At 40.1% G+C, this 19,436-nt stretch overlaps 1 protein-coding gene and 1 non-coding gene across 2 annotated transcripts; one reads left to right on the top strand and one right to left on the bottom strand.

Moving 5' to 3' along the window:
* Positions 1 to 226: 226 nt before the first annotated feature.
* On the bottom strand, positions 227 to 727 carry LOC112770164 (uncharacterized). The gene has a single exon (XM_025814576.1). It carries the CDS (start codon positions 725 to 727, stop codon positions 227 to 229), a length of 501 nt encoding a protein of 166 aa, XP_025670361.1.
* Positions 728 to 15,275: 14,548 nt separating this feature from the next.
* On the top strand, positions 15,276 to 15,383 carry LOC112774942 (small nucleolar RNA R71). The gene has a single exon (XR_003189395.1). It is a non-coding gene; the product is annotated as a small nucleolar RNA R71 (small nucleolar RNA).
* The last annotated feature ends 4,053 nt before the right edge of the window (positions 15,384 to 19,436 follow it).

Here is a 19,436-nt window from a genome sequence, read left to right as displayed (position 1 = left end):
TAATTTGTCGGTAGACTTCTACTATAGGCGCCATAAGTGGCGCGTAGTTCATGAACCTTCCTACCCGTGGTTGCTTGGATAGCTTGCTTAGGGTGCCGTCCCTAGGAGATTCTTTGTACCTGTTGACTTCGGTGGCCTGCCGAGCTGGGTGGTTTGGGAGCTTCCGTTTATTGGCTGCTACAACCTGACTGATTTCCTCATCATTGATGTATTCCTTGGCCACGCTTTAGATTTCTTGCATGGACCAGACGGGCTTAGTGGTGAGGTGCTTTCTAAAGTCCTCGTTTAGCAGGCCGTTCGTTAGGCATAGACTGGCGACTGAGTCTATGAGGCCGTCGATCTCCAAGCATTCATCGTTGAATCTATCTAGGAACTTCCTGGTTGGCTCCCCGGGATTTTGGGTAACCCCTAGTAGGTTGATTGGGTGTTTTGCCTTGGCTATGTGTGTCGTGAACCGAGCCAGGAAGCACTGGAATATGTCTGTGAAGGCTGTGATGGATCCTTGTGGGAGGGCGTTGAACCATTGAATCGCTGGGCCGGCCAGCGTCATGGGGAATGCCCGGCATCTGACTGTGTTATCTACCCCTTCCAAGTTCATTCTTGCTTCAAAGGCTGTGATATGCTCCTGGGGGTCCTTAGTCCCATCGTACCTCATGTTCGTCAGCTTGTCGAAGTTTCTCGGGAGCCGGACCTTGAGGATCGAGGGATGGAAAGGAGTGGCTCCCATGATAATGGGGTCCTGTTGTCTCCTGGCTTTCCCCCTCTGGGATTCCCAGTGGCTTTCTGACCCACCTTGGGTAGGTCGGGAGGTTGCTTATGTGTGCGCCTCGTCGCGCCTTGTTAGGCTCCTTTCTTGGCTGTCGTGTGCTCGGGAGGGGAGCGGGTGCGGGCGTGGCATTGGCTGACGCTGCCGTGAGAGTGGCTGACGTCCTCGTGGGGTCGGCTCCTCGCCGCCAGCTATCGCTCAAGGTTTTGTACTCTATGCCTGAGTTCTTGCATGATCTTGGCGCTGTCGGCCCCCTTTCTCCCAAAGGGACGTCTTTCAGGGGTCTTGGTGTACATTTGTTGGTTTGGCTGGACGGAGGATCTTGTCTGTTCTCCAGTGTGGGCTGTCGAACTTGCCCTGCTCAGGCGTGCCCTGCCTCTTTCGTAGAGCTCCTCCGAAGTGAGGGGTCGCTCCATGTCTACTCTGGGGTCCCCACAAACGGCGCCAATGTTCGTTACCTGATGTTCTCAGGTATTCGACGGGTCAGGTGGTGATGAGTAGGGGGGAGAGAGAGACCCTGAGCTGACGTGGAGCATCGACTGGTGTGCGCTGATGACGCCGGAGGTGGAGTGGAGCACGGGGGATGGCCACCTGCGAGGACAGTCCAACGATCAAGTCAGAGTCCGTACGAAAAGATGGCCAAATTAGGTAAAAGTGTGACGTACCTTGGGGGGAGAGCTGTCCTTTCCCCTTATATACTATGCTGGGTGGGCCTAGTGATGACCTAGCCCATTGGTTAAGGAGCTTATGAGCTGTCGTAATCCACGTGGGAGGGGCAGGTCATCCCAGACTTCGGGTCGGGACTCCGGACGCTGCCTCGAGGATACCGACCCAGGCGATGGCATGATTTGTACGGATGGTAGGTCGGGCATGCCTTAGGTCGGGTATTAAGAGCCGACCCATTGAACTCCTTTCTGTTGGAGGTTTGGGCCTGGACTCGGCGGTTCCGTAACAGATTCAAATTCAAATATGCACTGTTCAAATCATGCATTCAAAATCACAGATAATACCACCACATCTAAGTAAATAAGACTACTCTTCAATATAAACTCAATTTCTCATGCAATACATCACTTCTTTTTATTTTTCTTTTTAGATTTAAGCTCAGTGAGAGGTACATGAGACAAAATTTTTTTTAAAACTAAAAGCAAATAACAGAATGAAACTAAATCTAAGAACTGAAAGTACTAAAGATCATGCAGGAAATCAAAGTAATAGAAAATAGAAGACAACAAAATAAGAGCGGAAAGTGAAATAAAATGAAAGGAACTCGACCACCTCAGTTATGTTGGTGGCCATGTCATTCCTCCGGCTGTGCTCCTCCATGAAGAACATTGATCTCCCCATGGTGCCACTGATGATAAGCTAAACAGAGAGCACACTCTACAACACCAAACTTAAAAGTTTGCTTGTCCCCAAGCAAAGAAAAACTCCAGGGTGTCAAAAATTCATTTGAATTGCTCATGTTCCTGTTCTAATCACTCTGCATGACCAAAACACATGTAAAACAAGAAAAATTCTAAAAAAAATTGAGATAAAATAATTTAAAACCAGAACTAAAATAACCATAATGCTAAAATGAAAATAACTATAAAATTAAAACCAAAGTAGCTGCAAAACCAAGGATACTAGTAGTTGGGTTGCCTCCCAACAAGCACTTCTTTAATGTCACTAGCTTGACACTTGATTGTTGAATTTTCTTCCTCTTCTTCCAGTTGGTTAAAAGAAATGTCTCCAAGGGGGGAGAAGTGAAAACTAGTTCCCTTGGACTTGAATTTCTCCTAACAATCTTTCTTTTATTATTATTAGCTTGATTCACCTTGCTTGTTGGGGTAGAGGTTGGATTGCTTCTTGTTGACGTTCTCTTTTTCATGGATATTGTCTTTTGTTTGTTGGTCACAATCCCCTTTTTTGTGCTTTCCTTGATTGCTTTCACTTCTTTGATTTCAAAATTTGGGTGTTGTGTGATGGTTGGAGTGTATCCTTCATCAAGAACTTCTTGAATTGGTGGTTCAATAAACTCACCCTCTATGCCACTCTCTGCTTCATTGGAGTGTAGGTTCCTATAATTGTTTTCATCTCTTAAAACCTCCTTTGTTTATGCATCTTCCTTCTTTATTTATGCATCTTTCTCTTCTTCCATGTGTGGGGGTGGAGAGTTCTCTAATTCACTAAAGTATGAACTCCTTTGATTGATTTCCTAACTTTCTTCCATAGGATCTTGCATTGTATCTCTTGGGAAGGAATTTGCTTGTTCCTCTTCCTGGGGCTTGAAAATCAACTCCACATATTTCTCTATATTTTTGACACTCATTCTTATATCATGTATGTATTCTTTCATGAGAAGCTCAAGATCTGATGGTTCTTGATATGAATAAGGAGATGGTGGCTCTTGATATGAATAAGAAGGAGATGATGGTTCTTGGTATGTATATGGAGATGGTGATTCTTGATATGAATAAAGAGATGGTGGCTCTTGATATAAATAAAAAGAGGAGGATGGTTCTTGGTGTGTATATGGAGATGGTGGTTCTTAATATGAATATGGAGATGGTGGTTCTTGATGTGAATAAAAAGAGGAGGATGGTTCTTGGTATGTATATGGAAATGGTGGTTCTTGATATGAATATGGAGATGGTGGTTCTTGATAGATAGGATATGGGACATTGAAATCTTTTTGCTCTTGACATTGCCAACCAAAATCCGGGTAGTTCCTCTATTCACAATAATATGAATCACTCCTTGGGTGTGAGTAGTAACCCATGTAATCTCCCTCCATTATTTTTTCTTAGCACAAAATACCAAACAGAATTAACGCACCATGTGGTAAACAGGCAAGCAAAGAAGAAAGAACATAAAAATAATAAAAATAATAAAAAATAAAAATAAAATAAAATATAAAAGAAAACAAAAAATAAAATAAAGAAAATAAACTGAATAATTAAGACAATAAAACAACTAATAAGCAAAAATGAATATAAAATTCAAACTCAATAAGTAAAATAACTAGGAGGAATAAAACAACTAAGGGGACACCAAACTTAATTTCAGAAATTAAGCGGAAAAAAATAAAATAAATAAAAAATATATTTTTTTAGAGAAATAAGTTAAATGAAATTAAAGCAAAAATGCCTAATCTAAGAAATCAAACAACCAGTAGTTGTCAATCACAGTCAATCCCCGGCAACAGAGCCAAAATCTTGGTGCGGAATTTATAACCCACAAACTAACTGGCAAGCGCACCGGGTCGTACCAAGTAATACCTCAGGTGAGTGAGGATCGATCCCACGAGGATTGATCGATCAAGCAACAATGGTCAAGTGATTTGCTTAGTTAGATGGTGCACGTGTATGCAAAACCCATACTATTTCATACAACAGCAGCAGTACTAGCAAATGTACTGGGTCGTCTAAGTAATACCTGAGCGAGTCAGGGTCAATCCCACGAGGATTGTGGCTTGAAGCAAGCTTATGGTTGTCTTGTAGGTCTTAGTCAGGCGGAATAAAAGGTCTTTTGTTGAATGTGTAAAGCATGTGTTTTCAGGGATAGGAATAAGTGATAGGAGTAGAGTTGAGAGATGGAGTTGCTTTGTCTTTCAAAAGTAACTCTGGTACTATTATCTTCCTTTCTTGTGAGTGATCTTCTTATATGGCAGGCTGTAAGTGATCAAATCCACGCCAATGATCCTTGATCTCCTCTGCTACAGGTTGAACACGGCCATGGCCAGTGGTCATGATATTCAATCTGACGAAGGGTGAAGCGCATAGAAGTTCATCCTTTTGGCGATCCTACTCAAAACTCCATAGACAAGGTAGAATCTTTCGAATCAGAGAACGCTACTTCTTGGATCTAGCCTATACCACAGAGACCATAATCTCCCTGGAGATCGGCTGAACTGGTGTCTCGAGAAGTCCCTAACGAAATCGTGGATTAACCGTCTGAGAGATGTATAATCATAGCTGTTGGCTCGTGCTTTTCTTTCAGGTACTCACACGAACCCAGGTAGACGTGGGTGTTTGTCAGGCACGTTCGTCTTAATGTGATGAACAAAGCCAATTTGTCAAATCATCCTGTTCATCATGATGAAGATTGGAATATACATCTTAGAGATAGATCAGACACGGATCGAAGAAGAAGAAATAATACTTTAATTAACTCATAGGACTCAGCAGGGCTCCTCCCCTCAACCTATGAGGTTTAGAAACTCATACTGAAAATAAAAACAAAGATAAAAACGTGAATATTCTCTCCTAAATTGGAGAGTCTAAAAAAGGATCTAAGATCTCCTAAATTACATGAATAAGATCCCTTAAATACTAAACATATGACCAGTAAGGGTAAAACAATCTATTTAGTGCTAAAATCCACTTCTGATGCCCACTTGGTGAGTGTTTGGACTGAGCTTTAATGAGATCCACGTGCTATGAGGCTCCTTGGGTGTGGAATGCCAGCTAGGGGATCCTCTCTGGGCCTTTGGATGCTGGGCTCTGCTCTTTGGGCGCTGGACGCCTAGAATGGGGCAGTGAGCTGGCGTTGGACGCCAGTTTTGGGCTCTAGAAGCAAGGTATAAGTTATTATATATTTCTGGAAGGCTCTAGAAGTCAGCTTTCCATAGCCATTGAGAGCATTCCATTTGGACTTCTATAGATCCAGAAAAGCTCTTTCGAATGCAGGGAGATCAGATCTGGACAGCATCTGTAGTGCTTTCTATGTCTCTGAATCAGACTTCTGCTCCAGCTCCTCAATTTCAGCTAGAAAATACGTTAATTAAAACTAAATAAAAACTACTAAAAACTATATGAAGTGATGCCAAAAAGCGTATAAAATATCCGCTCATCAGTTACCTCCCAACAAGCGCTTCTTTAATGTCTTTAGCTGGACTTCACTGTACTTAACTTAGTAGCAGTTTTGAGCCTGTTGGCTCTATATCTCCTTCAAGGTAATGCTTAACCCTCTGTCCATTGACAGTGAACCTTGTTTCTTTACCTTGAAGCTCTAAATGCGCGTATAGTGATACCTTAGTAATCACAAACGGTCCTGTCGAACGGGATTTGAGTTTCCCAGAGAACAGTTTGAGTCTTGAGTTGAAGAGCAGGACCTTCTATCCTGGTTCAAAGACTTTGAAAGCTAGCTTCATGTCATGCCACCTATTTGCCTTTTCCTTATAGATTTTTGCATTTTGAAATGCTTCTAAGCGGAATTCACCCAACTCATTTAGTTGGAGCAGCCATTTCTCCCCTGCTGCTTTAGCATCAAGGTTGAGGAACCTAGTAGACCAATAGGCTTTGTGTTCTAGTTCCACTGGTAAATGATAGGATTTCCCATATACTAATTGATATGGTGAAGTTCCAATGGGGGTTTTGAAAGCTGTTCTGTATGCCCACAGAGCATCATCAAGCTTTTTGGCCCAATCCTTTCTAAAGGCATTTACTGTCCTCTCTAGAATTCGCTTCAGTTCTCTATTTGAGACTTCATCTTGCCCATTTGTTTGGGAATGATACGGTGTTGCTATTTTATGGCAAACTCTGTATTGGCTCAAGACAGAATCCAGCTGTCTGTTGCAGAAATGAGTTCCTCTATCACTGATTAGTGTCCTAGGGATGCCAAATCTGCTGAAAATGTTCTTCTGGAGGAACTTCATTACTACTTTAGTGTCATTAGTGGGTGTTTCTATTGCTTCAATCCATTTAAACACGTAATCTACTACCACAAGGATGTAGGTGTTTGAGTATGAGGGTGGGAATGGTCCCATGAAATCTATGCCCCATATGTCAAACAACTCAATCTCTAAGATTCCTTGTTGAGGCATTCTGTGACCATGAGGAAGATTGCCAACCCGCTGGCAACTATCACAATTACGGACGAACTCCCTAGAATCTTTAAAGAGAGTAGGCCAATAAAAGCCACTTTGGAGTACTTTAGTGGCTTTCTGCTCACCTCCAAAGTATCCTCCATAGTCAGAGTTATGGCAATGCCATAGAATTATCTATGGCTGTTCTTCAGAAACACAGCGTCAGATTATTCCATCTGAGTATCTCTTAAAGAGATATGGCTCATCCCATAAGTAATATTTTGCATCATGCATGAGTTTCTGGGCTTACAGCCTGGAAAACTCTTTGGGAATGAACCGTATAGCCTCTTAGTTCGCAATGTCTGCAAACCAAGGTATTGTCCAGATGGCATAGGGCTGCTCATCTGGAAAAGATTCGGATATGTCAGTAGAGGGAGAGGAAGTGCCTGCTACTGGCTCAATCCGGGATAAGTGATCAGCCACCTGATTTTTTGTCCCTTTTCTGTCTCTAATTTCTATATCAAACTCTTGCAGGAGCAATACCCATCTTATTAGCCTGGGTTTAGACTCTTGCTTAGTGAGCAGATATTTTAGAGTAGCATGGTCAGTATAAATAATGACCTTATATCCTAGTAGGTAGGATCTGAAGTTGTTAATGGCATAAACCACTGCAAGTAGCTCCTTTTCTGTAGTAGTGTAATTTTTCTACGCATCATTTAATACGCGACTAGCATAGCAAATGACATGCAGAAGCTTGTCATGTCTCTGACCTAGGACTGTGCCAATTGCATGATCACTTGCATTATACATTAGCTCAAATGGCAAATCCCAGTTGGGTGCAGAGATGATAGGAGCACTGACAAGCTTGGCCTTCAGAGTTTCAAAGGCATGGAGGCATTCTTGGTCAAAAATGAATGGGACATCAGTGGCCAAGAGATTGCACAGGGGTTTGGCGATTTTAGAAAAATCTTTTATGAACCGCCTGTAGAATCTTGCATGTCATAGGAAGCTTCTGATAGCCTTAGCACTAGTAGGTGGAGACAAGCGTTCGATCACTTCCACCTTAGCTTGATCCACTTCTTTCCCTTTGTTTGAGAGCCGATGCCCAAGAATAATGCCTTTAGCTACCATGTAGTGGCATTTCTCCCAGCTTAGAACTATGTTTGTTTCTTGGCATCTTTTTAGGACCAGGGTCAGATGATCAAGACAGGAGTCAAATGAGTCTCCATATACAGATAAGTCATCCATGAATACTTCAAGGAATTTCTCTATCATATCAGAGAAGATGGATAGCATGCATCTCTAAAAGGTGGCAGGCGCATTGCACAGGCCAAATGGCTTTCGTCTATAAGCAAACACGCCAGATGGACATGTAAATGCTATCATTTCTTGATCCTGTGGATCCACTACTATTTGATTGTACTCAGAATATCCATCCAGGAAATAATAAAAAGCATGACTTGCTAGCCTTTCTAGCATTTGGTCAATGAAGGGTAAAGGAAAGTGATATTTCCTAGTGGCGTCATTAAGTTTTCTATAATCAATGCACATACGCCACCCTGTAACTGTCCTTTTTAGGATCAGCTCATTCTTTTTATTGTGAACCACTATCATTCCACCCTTCTTAGGAAGAACCTGGATCGGGCTCAGCCATGGGCTATCAGAAATGGGATAAATAATCCCAACCTTATAGAGTTTAGTGACCTCCTTCTGCACTACTTCCTTCATGGCTGGGTTCAATCGCCTTTGTGGTTGTACCACTAGTTTGGCATTATCCTCCAGCCGGATTTTATGCATGCATCAGGCAGGTGATGCACCACTATTTCGTGGTACATTGTGTGCTTAATTGAGTAGATTTTATCCACTAAACTCACACTTATCGTATAATTCGCATGTTTTACAATTTCCTTCCTGATTTTGTGCTATGATTGAAAACATGTTTCTTTGATCTTAAATTTGCTATGTTTAATCCCCTCTTATTACCATTCGATGCCGTGATATGTGTGTTAAGTGATTTCAGAGTTTATAGGGCAAGAGTGACTTGGAGGATGGAAATGAAGCATGCAAAAGTGGAAGGAATATAAGAAATTGAAGGAACTGCTAAGCTGTCTAGCCTGACCTCTTCGCACTCAAACGGTCATAACTTGAGCTACAGAGGTCCAAATGAGGCGGTTCTAGTTGTGTTGGAAAGCTAACATCTGGGACTTCGCAACGATATATAATTTTCCATAGCTGCTCTGAAGATAGGCAACACACACGCGTGGATCACTCGCACGCGTGACTGGTGCGCAGAAATTGTGATCATCAAAAATGGCGCCAAAGACTTGGTGCTCTCAAACGTGAATCACACTTTGTCACAACTTTGCACAACTAACCAGCAAGTGCACTGGGTCGTCCAAGTAATAAACCTTACGTGAGTAAGGGTCGATCCCACGGAGATTGTCGGCTTGAAGCAAGCTATGGTCACCTTGTAAATCTTAGTCAGGCGGATTCAAATGGTTATAGAGAATTGATAATTAAAAAATAATTAAAATATAAACTAGGATAGAGATACTTATGTAATTCATTGGTGAGAATTTCAGATAAGCGTATAGAAATGCTTTCGTTCCTCCTGAACCTCTGCTTTCCTGCTGTCTTCATCCAGTCATTCTTACTCCCTTCCATGGCAAGCTGTATGTTGGGCATCACCGTTGTCAATGGCTACATCCCGTCCTCTCTGTGAAAATTGTCCAATGCGTTGTCACTACATGGCTAATCATCTGTCGGTTCTCGATCATACTGGAATAGGATTTACTATCCTTTTGCGTCTGTCACTACGCCCAGCACTCGCGAGTTTGAAGCTCGTCACAGCCATCCCTTCCCAGATCCTACTCGGAATACCACAGACAAGGTTTAGACTTTCCAGATCTCGAGAATGGCTGTCCATGGGTTCTAACTTATACCACGAAGATTCTAATATCTCGGACTCGGTCCCCTGTATTAGATATCTAAGAGATACTCATTCTATCTCATCTTCATGTAGAACGAAAGTGGTTGTCAGGCACGCGTTCATAGGTGAGAATGGTGATGAGCGACACATAATCATCACATTCATCATGTTCTTGGGTGGGAATGAATATCTTAGAATAGGAATAAGCGTGAATTGAATAGAAAAACAATAGTACTTTGCATTAATTCATGAGGAACAGCAGAGCTCCACACCTTAATCTATAGTGTGTAGAAACTCTCCGTTGAGAATACATAAGAACAAGGTCAAGGCATGGCCGAGAGGCCAGCCCCCTAAACATGATCAAAGGATCAAAAGATAATCCAAAGATGTAAATACAATAGTTAAAAGTCCTACTTATACTAAACTAGTTACTATTGTTTACAGAAATGAGTAATTGATGCAGAAATCCACTTCTGGGGCCCACTTGGTGTGTGCTTGGGCTGAGCATTGAGCTTTACACGTGTAGAGGCTTCTTTTGGAGTTGAACGCCAGTTTGTAACCTGTTTCTGGCGTTTAACTCCACTTTGCAACCTGTTTCTTGCGTTTAACTCCAGAATGCAGCATGGAACTGGCGTTGAACGCCAGTTTGCGTCCTCTAAACTCGAGAAAAGTATAGACTATGATATATTTCTGGAAATTCCTGGATGTCTACTTTCCAACGCAATTGAGAGCGTGCCATTTGGAGTTTTGTAGCTCCAAAAAATCCACTTTGAGTACAGGGAGGTCAGAATCCAGCAGCATCTGCAGTCCTTCTTCAACCTCTGAATCTGATTTTTGCTCAAGTCCCTCAATTTCAGCCAGAAAATACCTGAAATCACAAAAAAACACACAAACTCATAGTAAAGTCCAGAAATGTGAATTTTATTTAAAAACTAATAAAAATATACTAAAAACTAACTAAATCATACTAAAAACTATGTAAAAACAATGCCAAAAAGCGTATAAATTATCCGCTCATCACAACACCAAACTTAAATTGTTGCTTCTCCCCAAGCAACTAAAAATCAAATAGGATAAAAAGAAGAGAATATACTACAAATTCCAAAATATCAATGAAACTTAGCTCCAATCAGATGAGCGGGACTTGTAGCTTTTTGCCTCTTGAATAGTTTTGGCATCTCACTTTATCCATTGAAGTTCAGAATGATTGGCATCTATAGGAACTCAGAGTTCAGATAATGTTATTGATTCTCCTAGTTCAGTATGTTGATTCTTGAACACAGCTACTTTATGAGTCTTGGCCGTGGCCCTAAGCACTTTGTTTTCCAGTATTACCACCGGATACATAAATGCCACAGACACATAACTGGGTGAACCTTTTCAGATTGTGACTCAGCTTTGCTAAAGTCCCCAATTAGAGGTGTCCAGGGTTCTTAAGCACACTCTTTTTTTTTTGCTTTGGACCTTGACTTTAACCGCTCAGTCTCAAGTTTTCACTTGACACCTTCACGCCATAAGCACATGGTTAGGGACAGCTTGGTTTAGCCGTTTAGGCCAGGATTTTATTCCTTTAGGCCCTCCTATCCACTGATGCTCAAAGCCTTGGATCCTTTTTATTTACCCTTGCCTTTTGGTTTTAAGGGCTATTGGCTTTTTGCTCTTGCCTTTTGGTTTAAACAGCTTTTGGCTTTTTCTGCTTGCTTTTTCTTTTTCTTTTTCTTTTTCTCTTTTTTTCGCTATTTTTCTCTCTTTTTTTCGCAAGCTTTTGTATTCACTGCTTTTTCTTGCTTCAAGAATCATTTTTATGATTTTTCAGATTATCAAATAACATGTCTCCTTTTCATCATTCTTTCAAGAGCCAACATATTTAACATTCATAAACATCAAATTCAAAAGACATATGCACTGTTCAAGCATTCATTCAGAAAACAAAAAGTATTGTCACCACATCAAAATAATTAAACTAATTTCAAGGATGAATTCAAAATCATGTACTTCTTGTTCTTTTGTTTTTAGAACATTTTTCATTTAAGAAAGGTGATGGATTCATAAGACATTCATAACTTTAAGGCATAGACACTTAGACACTAGTGATCATATAGTGAAGAGACAAGCATAAATAAAACATAAAGCTCAAAAATCGAAAAATAGTAGATTAAATAGACAAGGAGATTAAGGAATGAGTCCACCTTAGTGAGGATGGCGTCTTCCTCTTCTTGAAGAACCAATGGTGCTTTTGAGCTCCTCTATGTCTCTTCCTTGCCTTTGTTGCTCCTCTCTCAAAGCTCTTTGATCTTCTCTAATCTCATGGAGAATGATGGAGTGCTCTTGGTGTTCCACCCTTAGTTGTCCCAGGTTGGAACTTAATTCTCCTAGGGAGGTATTGATTTGCTCCCAATAGTTTTGTGGAGGAAAGTGCATCCCTTGAGGTATCTCAGGGATTTCATAGTGGGGAATTTCCTTATGCCCTTGTTGAGGTCCATGATCTCTTGTTTGCTCCTTCCTTTTCTTAGTGATGGGCTTGTCCTCTTCAATGAGGATGTCTCCCTCTATGTCAATCCCAGCCGAATTGCAGAGGTGGCAAATGAGGTGAGGAAAGGGTAACCTTGCCAAAGTAAAGGACTTGTCAGCCACCTTGTAGAGTTCTTGAGGTATGATCTCATGAACTTCCACTTCCTCTCCAATCATGATACTATGGATCATGATGGCCCGATCTATAGTAACTTCAGACCGGTTGCTAGTAGGAATGATTGAGCGTTGAATAAACTCCAACCATCCTCTAGCTACAGGCTTAAGGTCCAATCTTCTCAATTGAACCGGATTGCCTCTTGAGTCAATTTTTCATTAAGCTCCTTCCACACATATGTCCATGAGAACTTGGTCCAACCTTTGATCAAAGTTGACCCTTCTAGTGTAGGGGCGTGCATTCTCTTCCATCATTGGCAAGTTGAACGCCAGCCTTACATTTTCCGGACTGAAATCTAAGTATTTCCCCCGAACCATGGTAAGCCAATGCTTTGGATTCGGGTTCGCACTTTGATCATGGTTCCCAGTGATCCATGCATTTGCATAGAACTCTTGAACCATTAAAATCCCGACTTGTTGAATGGGGTTGGTGAGAACTTCCCAACCTCTTCTTCGGATCTCAAGTCGGATCTCCGGATACTCATTCTTTTTGAGCTTGAAAGGAACCTCGGGGATCACTTTCTTCTTGGCCACAACTTCATAGAAGTGGTCTTGATAGACCTTTGAGATGAATCTCTCCATCACCCATGACTCAGAGGTGGAAGCAATTGCCTTCCCTTTCCTCTTTCTTGAGGATTCTCTGGCCTTAGGTGCCATTGATGGTTATGGAAAAACAAAAAGCAATGCTTTTTACCACACCAAACTTAAAATGTTTGCTCGTCCCCGAGCAAAAAAAGAAAGAAAGAAGAAGAAGAAGAAGAGAAATGGAGGAAAGGGAGAGAAAGATGGTTTCCGCCAAGGGGAAGAAGAGAGGGTTTTGTTGTGTGAAAATGAAGAAGGAATGAGGGGTTTATATAGGAGTGGGGGGAGGGTTAGAGTTCGGCCATTAGGGTTGGGTTTGGGATGAAAATAGTTTGAATTTGAAGGTAGGTGGGGTTTTTGGGGAAGAGGGGATGGATGTGAGTGGTGAAGAGATGATGGGGAAGAGAGTTATGAAAAGGTGTGAAGAGGAGAAAAGAAGGTAGGTGGGGATCCTGTGGGGTCCACAGATCCTGTGGGGTCCACAGATCCTGTGGGGTCCACAGATCCAGTGGCGCCAAGGACTTAACATCCCTGCTGCAATTAGGCGTGTAAAACACCATTGCTGTGTAATCCTGGCATTTAACGTCAGACTGCTGCTTGTTTCTGGCGTTAAACGCCCAAATATAGCCTGTTTCTGGTGTTTAACGCCAGGTATATGCTTGTTTCTGGCGTTTAAATGCCAGAATGCTCCTCCTCCAAGGTGTGTTATTTTTAATGCTGTTTTTCATTCTCTTTTTGATTTTTCAGTAGTTTTTGTGACTCCACATGATCATCAACCTAATAAAACAGGAAATAACAAAAAGAAAATAAAATAGATATGATTAAATAACATTGGGTTGCCTCCCAACAAGCACTTCTTTAATGTCAATAGCTTGACAGTGAGCTCTCATGGAGCCTCACAGATAATCAGAGCAAGGTTGGAACCTCCCAACACCAAACTTAGAGTTTGACTGTGGGGGCTTTGGTTGACTTTGCAGTGAGAGAAGCTTTTCATGCTTCCTCTCCATGGTTACAGAAGGAGATTCTTGAGTTTTAAACACAAGGTTGTCCTCATTCAGTTGAAGGACCAATTCTCCTCTGTCCACATCAATCACAGCTCTTGCTGTGGCTAGGAAGGGTCTTCCAAGGATGGTGGATTCATCCTCATCATTCCCAGTGTCTAGGATTATAAAATCAGCAGGGATGTAAAGGCCTTCAACCTTTACTAGCACGTCCTCTACTAGTCCATAAGCCTATTTTCTTGAGTTGTCTGCCATCTCTAATGAGATTCTAGCAGCTTGCACCTCAAAGATCCCAAGTTTCTCCATTACAGAGAGTGGCATTAAGTTTATTCCTGACCCCAGATCACATAGAGCCTTCTCAAAGGTCATGGTGCCTATGTTACAGGGAATTAGGAATTTACCAGGATCCTGTTTCTTTTGAGGTAATTTCTGCCTATCCAATGCATTTAGTTCATTGGTGAGCAAGGGAGGTTCATCTTCCCAAGTCTCATTACCAAATAATTTGGCATTCAGCTTTATGATTGCACCAAGGTACTTAGCAACTTGCTCTTCAGTAATGTCTTCATTCTCTTCAAAAGAAGAATACTCATCAGAGCTCATGAAGGGCAGAAGGATGTTCAATAGAATCTCTATAGTCTCTAGATGAGCCTCAGATTCCTTTGGTTCCTCAAAGGGAAACTCCTTATTGGTCACTGAACGTCCCAGGAGGTCTTCCTCACTAAGATTCACGTCCTCTCCCTCTCTTGTAGGTTCGGCCATGATGGTTAAATCAATGGCCTTGCACTCTCTCTTTGGATTCTCTTCTGTATTGCTTGGGAGAGTACTAGGAGGGGTTTCAGTGACTCTTTTACTCAGCTGGCCCACTTGTGCCTCCAAATTTCTAATAGAGGACCTTGTTTCATTCATGAAACTCACAGTGGCCTTAGATAGATCAGAGACTATATTTGCTAAGCTAGATGGACTCTGTTCAGAATTCTTTGTCTGTTGCTGAGTGGATGATGGAAAAGGCTTGCTATTGCTAAACCTGTTTCTTCTACCATTATTAAAGCCTTGTTGAGGCTTTTGTTGATCCTTTCATGAGAAATTTGGATAATTTCTCCATGAGGGATTATAGGTGTTTCCATAGGGTTCACCCATGTAATTTACCTCTGCTATTGCAGGGTTCTCAAGATCATAAGCTTCTTCTTCAGAAGATGGCTCTATAGTACTGTTGGATGATTCCTTCAATCCATTCAGACTCTGAGAGATCATATTGACTTGCTGAGTCAATATTTTGTTCTGAGCCAATATGGCATTCAGAGTATCAATTTCAAGAACTCCCTTCTTCTGAGGCGTCCCATTACTCACAGGATTCCTTTCAGAAGTGTACATGAACTGGTTATTTGCAACCATGTCAATGAGTTCCTGAGCTTCTGCAGGCATTTTCTTTAGGTGAATGGATCCACCTGCAGAATGGTCCAGTGACATCTTTGATAGTTCAGACAGACCATCATAGAATATATCCAGGATGGTCCATTCTGAAAGCATGTCAGAAGGACACTTTTTGGTCAGTTGCTTATATCTCTCCCAAGCTTCATAGAAGGATTCACCTTCTTTCTGTTTGAAGGTTTGAACATCCACTCTAAGCTTACTAAGCTTTTGAGGAGGAAAAAACTTGGCTAAGAAAGCCGTGACCAGCTTATCCCAAGAGTTCAGGCTATCTTTAGGTTGAGAATCCAACTATATTCTAACTCTGTCTCTTACAGCAAACGGGAAAAGCATAAGCCTGTAGACCTCGGGATCAACCCCATTGGTCTTAACAGTGTCACAGATCTGCAAGAATTCAGCTAAGAACTGAAAATGATCTTCTGATGGAAGTCCATGAAATTTGCAGTTCTGTTGCATCAGAGAAACTAATTGAGGTTTTAGCTCAAAATTGTTTGCTCCAATGGCAGGGATTGAGATGCTTCTTCCATGTAAATTGGAATTTGGTGCAGTAAAGTCACCAAGCATCTTCCTTGCATTGTTATTATTTTCGGCCATGTCTCCTTCTTTTTCGAAAATTTCAGTCAGATTTTCTCCAAAGAGTTGTGCTTTAGCTTCCCTTAGCTTCCTGTTCAGAGTCCTTTCAGGTTCAGGATCAGCTTCAACAAGAATGTTCTTATCCTTGTTCCTACTCATATGAAAAAGAAGAGAACAGAAAATATGGAATCCTCTATGTCACAGTATAGAGATTCCTTATGTAAGTATAAGAAGAGAATAATGGAGGAAAGAAAAGATAAGAATCCAAACACAAGGGAGAGGAGTAGGTTCGAATTCTTAGATGAAGAGAAGTGTTAGTAAATAAATAAATAATTAGAAGGAGATGAGGGAGAAGAATTTTCGAAAATCATTTGAAAAGAAAAGAAAAATATTTTTGTTTTTAATTTAAATTTAAAATTAAAATTCGAAAATAAAAAGAAAAAAATGAAATTAAATTAAAATCTAAAACAATTAGTTAATAAAAAAAGGAATTTTGAAAAAGTGGGAAGGGATTTTCGAAAATTAGAAAGGGAGAGTTAGTTAGGTAGTTTTGAAAAAGATATGAATCAAACAAAAAGATAAGATTAATTGAAAAAGATTTGAAAATCAATTTTTGAAAAGATAAGAAGTTAGACAAGATTTTGAAATTGATTTTGAAAAAGATGTGATTGAAACTTATTTTGAAAAAGAAATTTAAAAAGATTTGATTTTGAAAATTAAAGTTAATTACTTGACTAACAAGAAACTAAAAATATATGATTTAAATTTAAAGATTGAACCTTTCTTACTAGACAAGTAACAAACTTAAAATTTTTAAATCAATCACATTAATTGTTAGCATTAATTTTGAAAATATGAAACAAAATAAGAAAAAGATTTTTGAAAATCAATTTGAAATTTTCGAAAATTTTGAAAGAAAAATGAAAAGGATTTGATTTTTTTGAAAAAGATTTGAAAAAGATAAGGTTTTTAAATTGAAAATTTGACTTGACTCATAAGAAACAACTAAATTTTAAAAGGTTTTGAAAAAGTCAACTCAAATTTTCGAATTTTATGAGTGAAAAGGGGAAAGATATTTTTTTGATTTTTGAATTTTAATGAAGAAAGAGAAAAACAACAAAAAGACTCAATGCATGAAAATTTTGGATCAAAACAATTGATGCATGCAAGAACACTATGAGTGTCAAGATGAACACCAAGAACACTTTGAATGTCAAGATGAACACCAAGAACTTAATTTTGAAAATTTTTAAGAAAAGAAAAACATGCAAGACACCAAACTTAGAAAATTTCAAACTTTAGACACTAACAAATTGAAAATGCATATGAAAAACAAGAAAAGACACAAAACAAGAAAATATGAAGATCAAACAAGATGACTTGTCAAGAACAACTTGAAGATCATGAAGAACACATGCATGAGTTTTCAAAAAATGCACAAATTTTTAAACATGCAATTGACACCAAACTTAAAAATTGACTCAAGACTCAAACAAGCAACACAAAAATATTTTTGATTTTATGATTTTATAATTTTTTTGGATTTTTGAAAATTAATTGGAAAAAGAAAAATAAGGATTTCAAAATTTTTAATAAGAATTCCAGGAATTTGCAATGTTAGTCTAAAGCTCCGGTCCAGGAATTAGACATGGCTTACTAGCCAGCCAAGCTTTCAATGAAAGCTCCGGTCCAAAACACTAGACATGGCCAATGGCCAGCCAAGCTTCAGCAGATATTGGCTACCTCCCATGTATACAACAACTATGTGTGTAACTGCCAAATGGTTGAAGATCAACAAGCTCTTGTGATGATAAGTTGAAATCCTGGTCCAAAGGATTAGACATGGCTTATAGCTAGCCAGGATTCAACAAATCATCATGAAACACTAGAATTCATTCTTAAAAATTCTGAAGAAAAATATATTTTTGAAAATATTTATTTTTATTTTTTTCGAAATTAAGAATGATAAAAACAAAAAGCTTAAAATGAAAATAAATTTACCTAATCTGAGTAACAAGATGAACCGTCAGTTGTCCAAACTCGAACAATCCCCAGCAACGGCGCCAAAAACTTGGTGCATAGAAATTGTGATCATCAACAATGGCGCCAAAGACTTGGTGCTCTCAAACGTAAATCACACTTTGTCACAACTTCGCACAACTAACCAGTAAGTGCACTGGGTCGTCCAAGTAATAAACCTTACGTGAGTAAGGGTCGATCTCACGGAGATTGTCGGCTTGAAGCATGCTATGGTCACCTTGTAAATCTCAGTCAGGCAGATTCAAATGGTTATAGAGAATTGATAATTAAAACATAATTAAAATATAAACTAGGATAGAGATACTTATGTAATTCATTGGTGAGAATTTTAGATAAGCGTATAGAGATGCTTTCGTTCCTCCTGAACCTCTGCTTTCCTGCTGTCTTCATCCAATCATTCTTACTCCCTTCCATGACAAGCTGTATGTTGGGCATCACCATTGTCAATGGCTACATCCTGTCCTCTTTGTGAAAATGGTCCAATGCGCTGTCACTGCATGGCTAATCATCTGTCGGTTCTCGATCATACTGGAATAGGATTTACTATCCTTTTGCGTCTGTCACTACGCCCAGCACTCGCGAGTTTGAAGCTCGTCACAGCCATCCCTTCCCAGATCCTACTCGGAATACCACAGACAAGGTTTAGACTTTCTGGTTCTCGGGAATGGCCGTCCATGGGTTCTAACTTATACCATGAAGATTCTAATATCTCGGACTCGGTCCCCTGTATTAGATATCTAAGAGATACTTATTCTATCTCATCTTCTTGTAGAACGAAAGTGGTTGTCAGGCACACGTTCATAGGTGAGAATGGTGATGATCATCACATAATGATCACATTCATCATGTTCTTGGGTGCGAATGAATATCTTAGAATAGGAATAAGCGTGAATTGAATAGAAAAACAATAGTACTTTGCATTAATTCATGAGGAACAGCAGAGCTCCACACCTTAATCTATGGTGTGTAGAAACTCTACCGTTGAGAATACATAAGAACAAGGTCCAGGCATGCCCGAGAGGCCAGCCCCCTAAACATGATCAAAGGATCAAAAGATAATCCAAAGATGTAAATACAATAGTAAAAAGTCCTACTTATACTAAACTAGTTACTAGGGTTTACAGAAATGAGTAATTGATGCAGAAATCCACTTCTGGGGCCCACTTGGTGTGTGCTTGGGCTGAGCATTGAGCTTTACACGTGTAGAGGCTTCTTTTGGAGTTGAATGCCAGTTTGTAACCTGTTTCTGGCATTTAACTCCACTTTGCAAACTGTTTCTGGCGTTTAACTCCAGAATGCAGCATGGAACTGGCGTTGAACGCCAGTTTGAATCGTCTAAACTCAGGTAAAGTATGGACTATTATATATTGCTGGAAGACCTGGATGTCTACTTTCCAATGCAATTGAGAGCGCGCCATTTGAAGTTCTGTAGCTCTAGAAAATCCACTTTGAGTGCAGGGAGGTCAGAATCCAGCAGCATCTGCAATCCTTCTTCAGCCTCTGAATCTGATTTTTGCTTAAGTCCCTCAATTTCAGCCAGAAAATACCTGAAATCACAAAAAAATACACAAACTTATAGTAAAATCCAGAAATGTGAATTTTATTTAAAAACTAATAAAAATATACTAAAAACTAACTAAA

The sequence above is a fragment of the Arachis hypogaea genome, chromosome 18 (assembly GCF_003086295.3).
Source record: "Arachis hypogaea cultivar Tifrunner chromosome 18, arahy.Tifrunner.gnm2.J5K5, whole genome shotgun sequence".
Taxonomy (NCBI): Eukaryota; Viridiplantae; Streptophyta; class Magnoliopsida; order Fabales; family Fabaceae; genus Arachis; species Arachis hypogaea.
The sequence above is the reverse complement of the archived record's forward strand: the minus strand, read 5'-3'. Positions and strand labels throughout refer to the sequence as shown.

Bases quoted from the DNA above. Each gene is read 5' to 3' on its own strand.
- LOC112770164 (XM_025814576.1), bottom strand. From the start codon at position 727: ATGGGAGCCACTCCTTTCCATCCCTCGATCCTCAAGGTCCGGCTCCCG.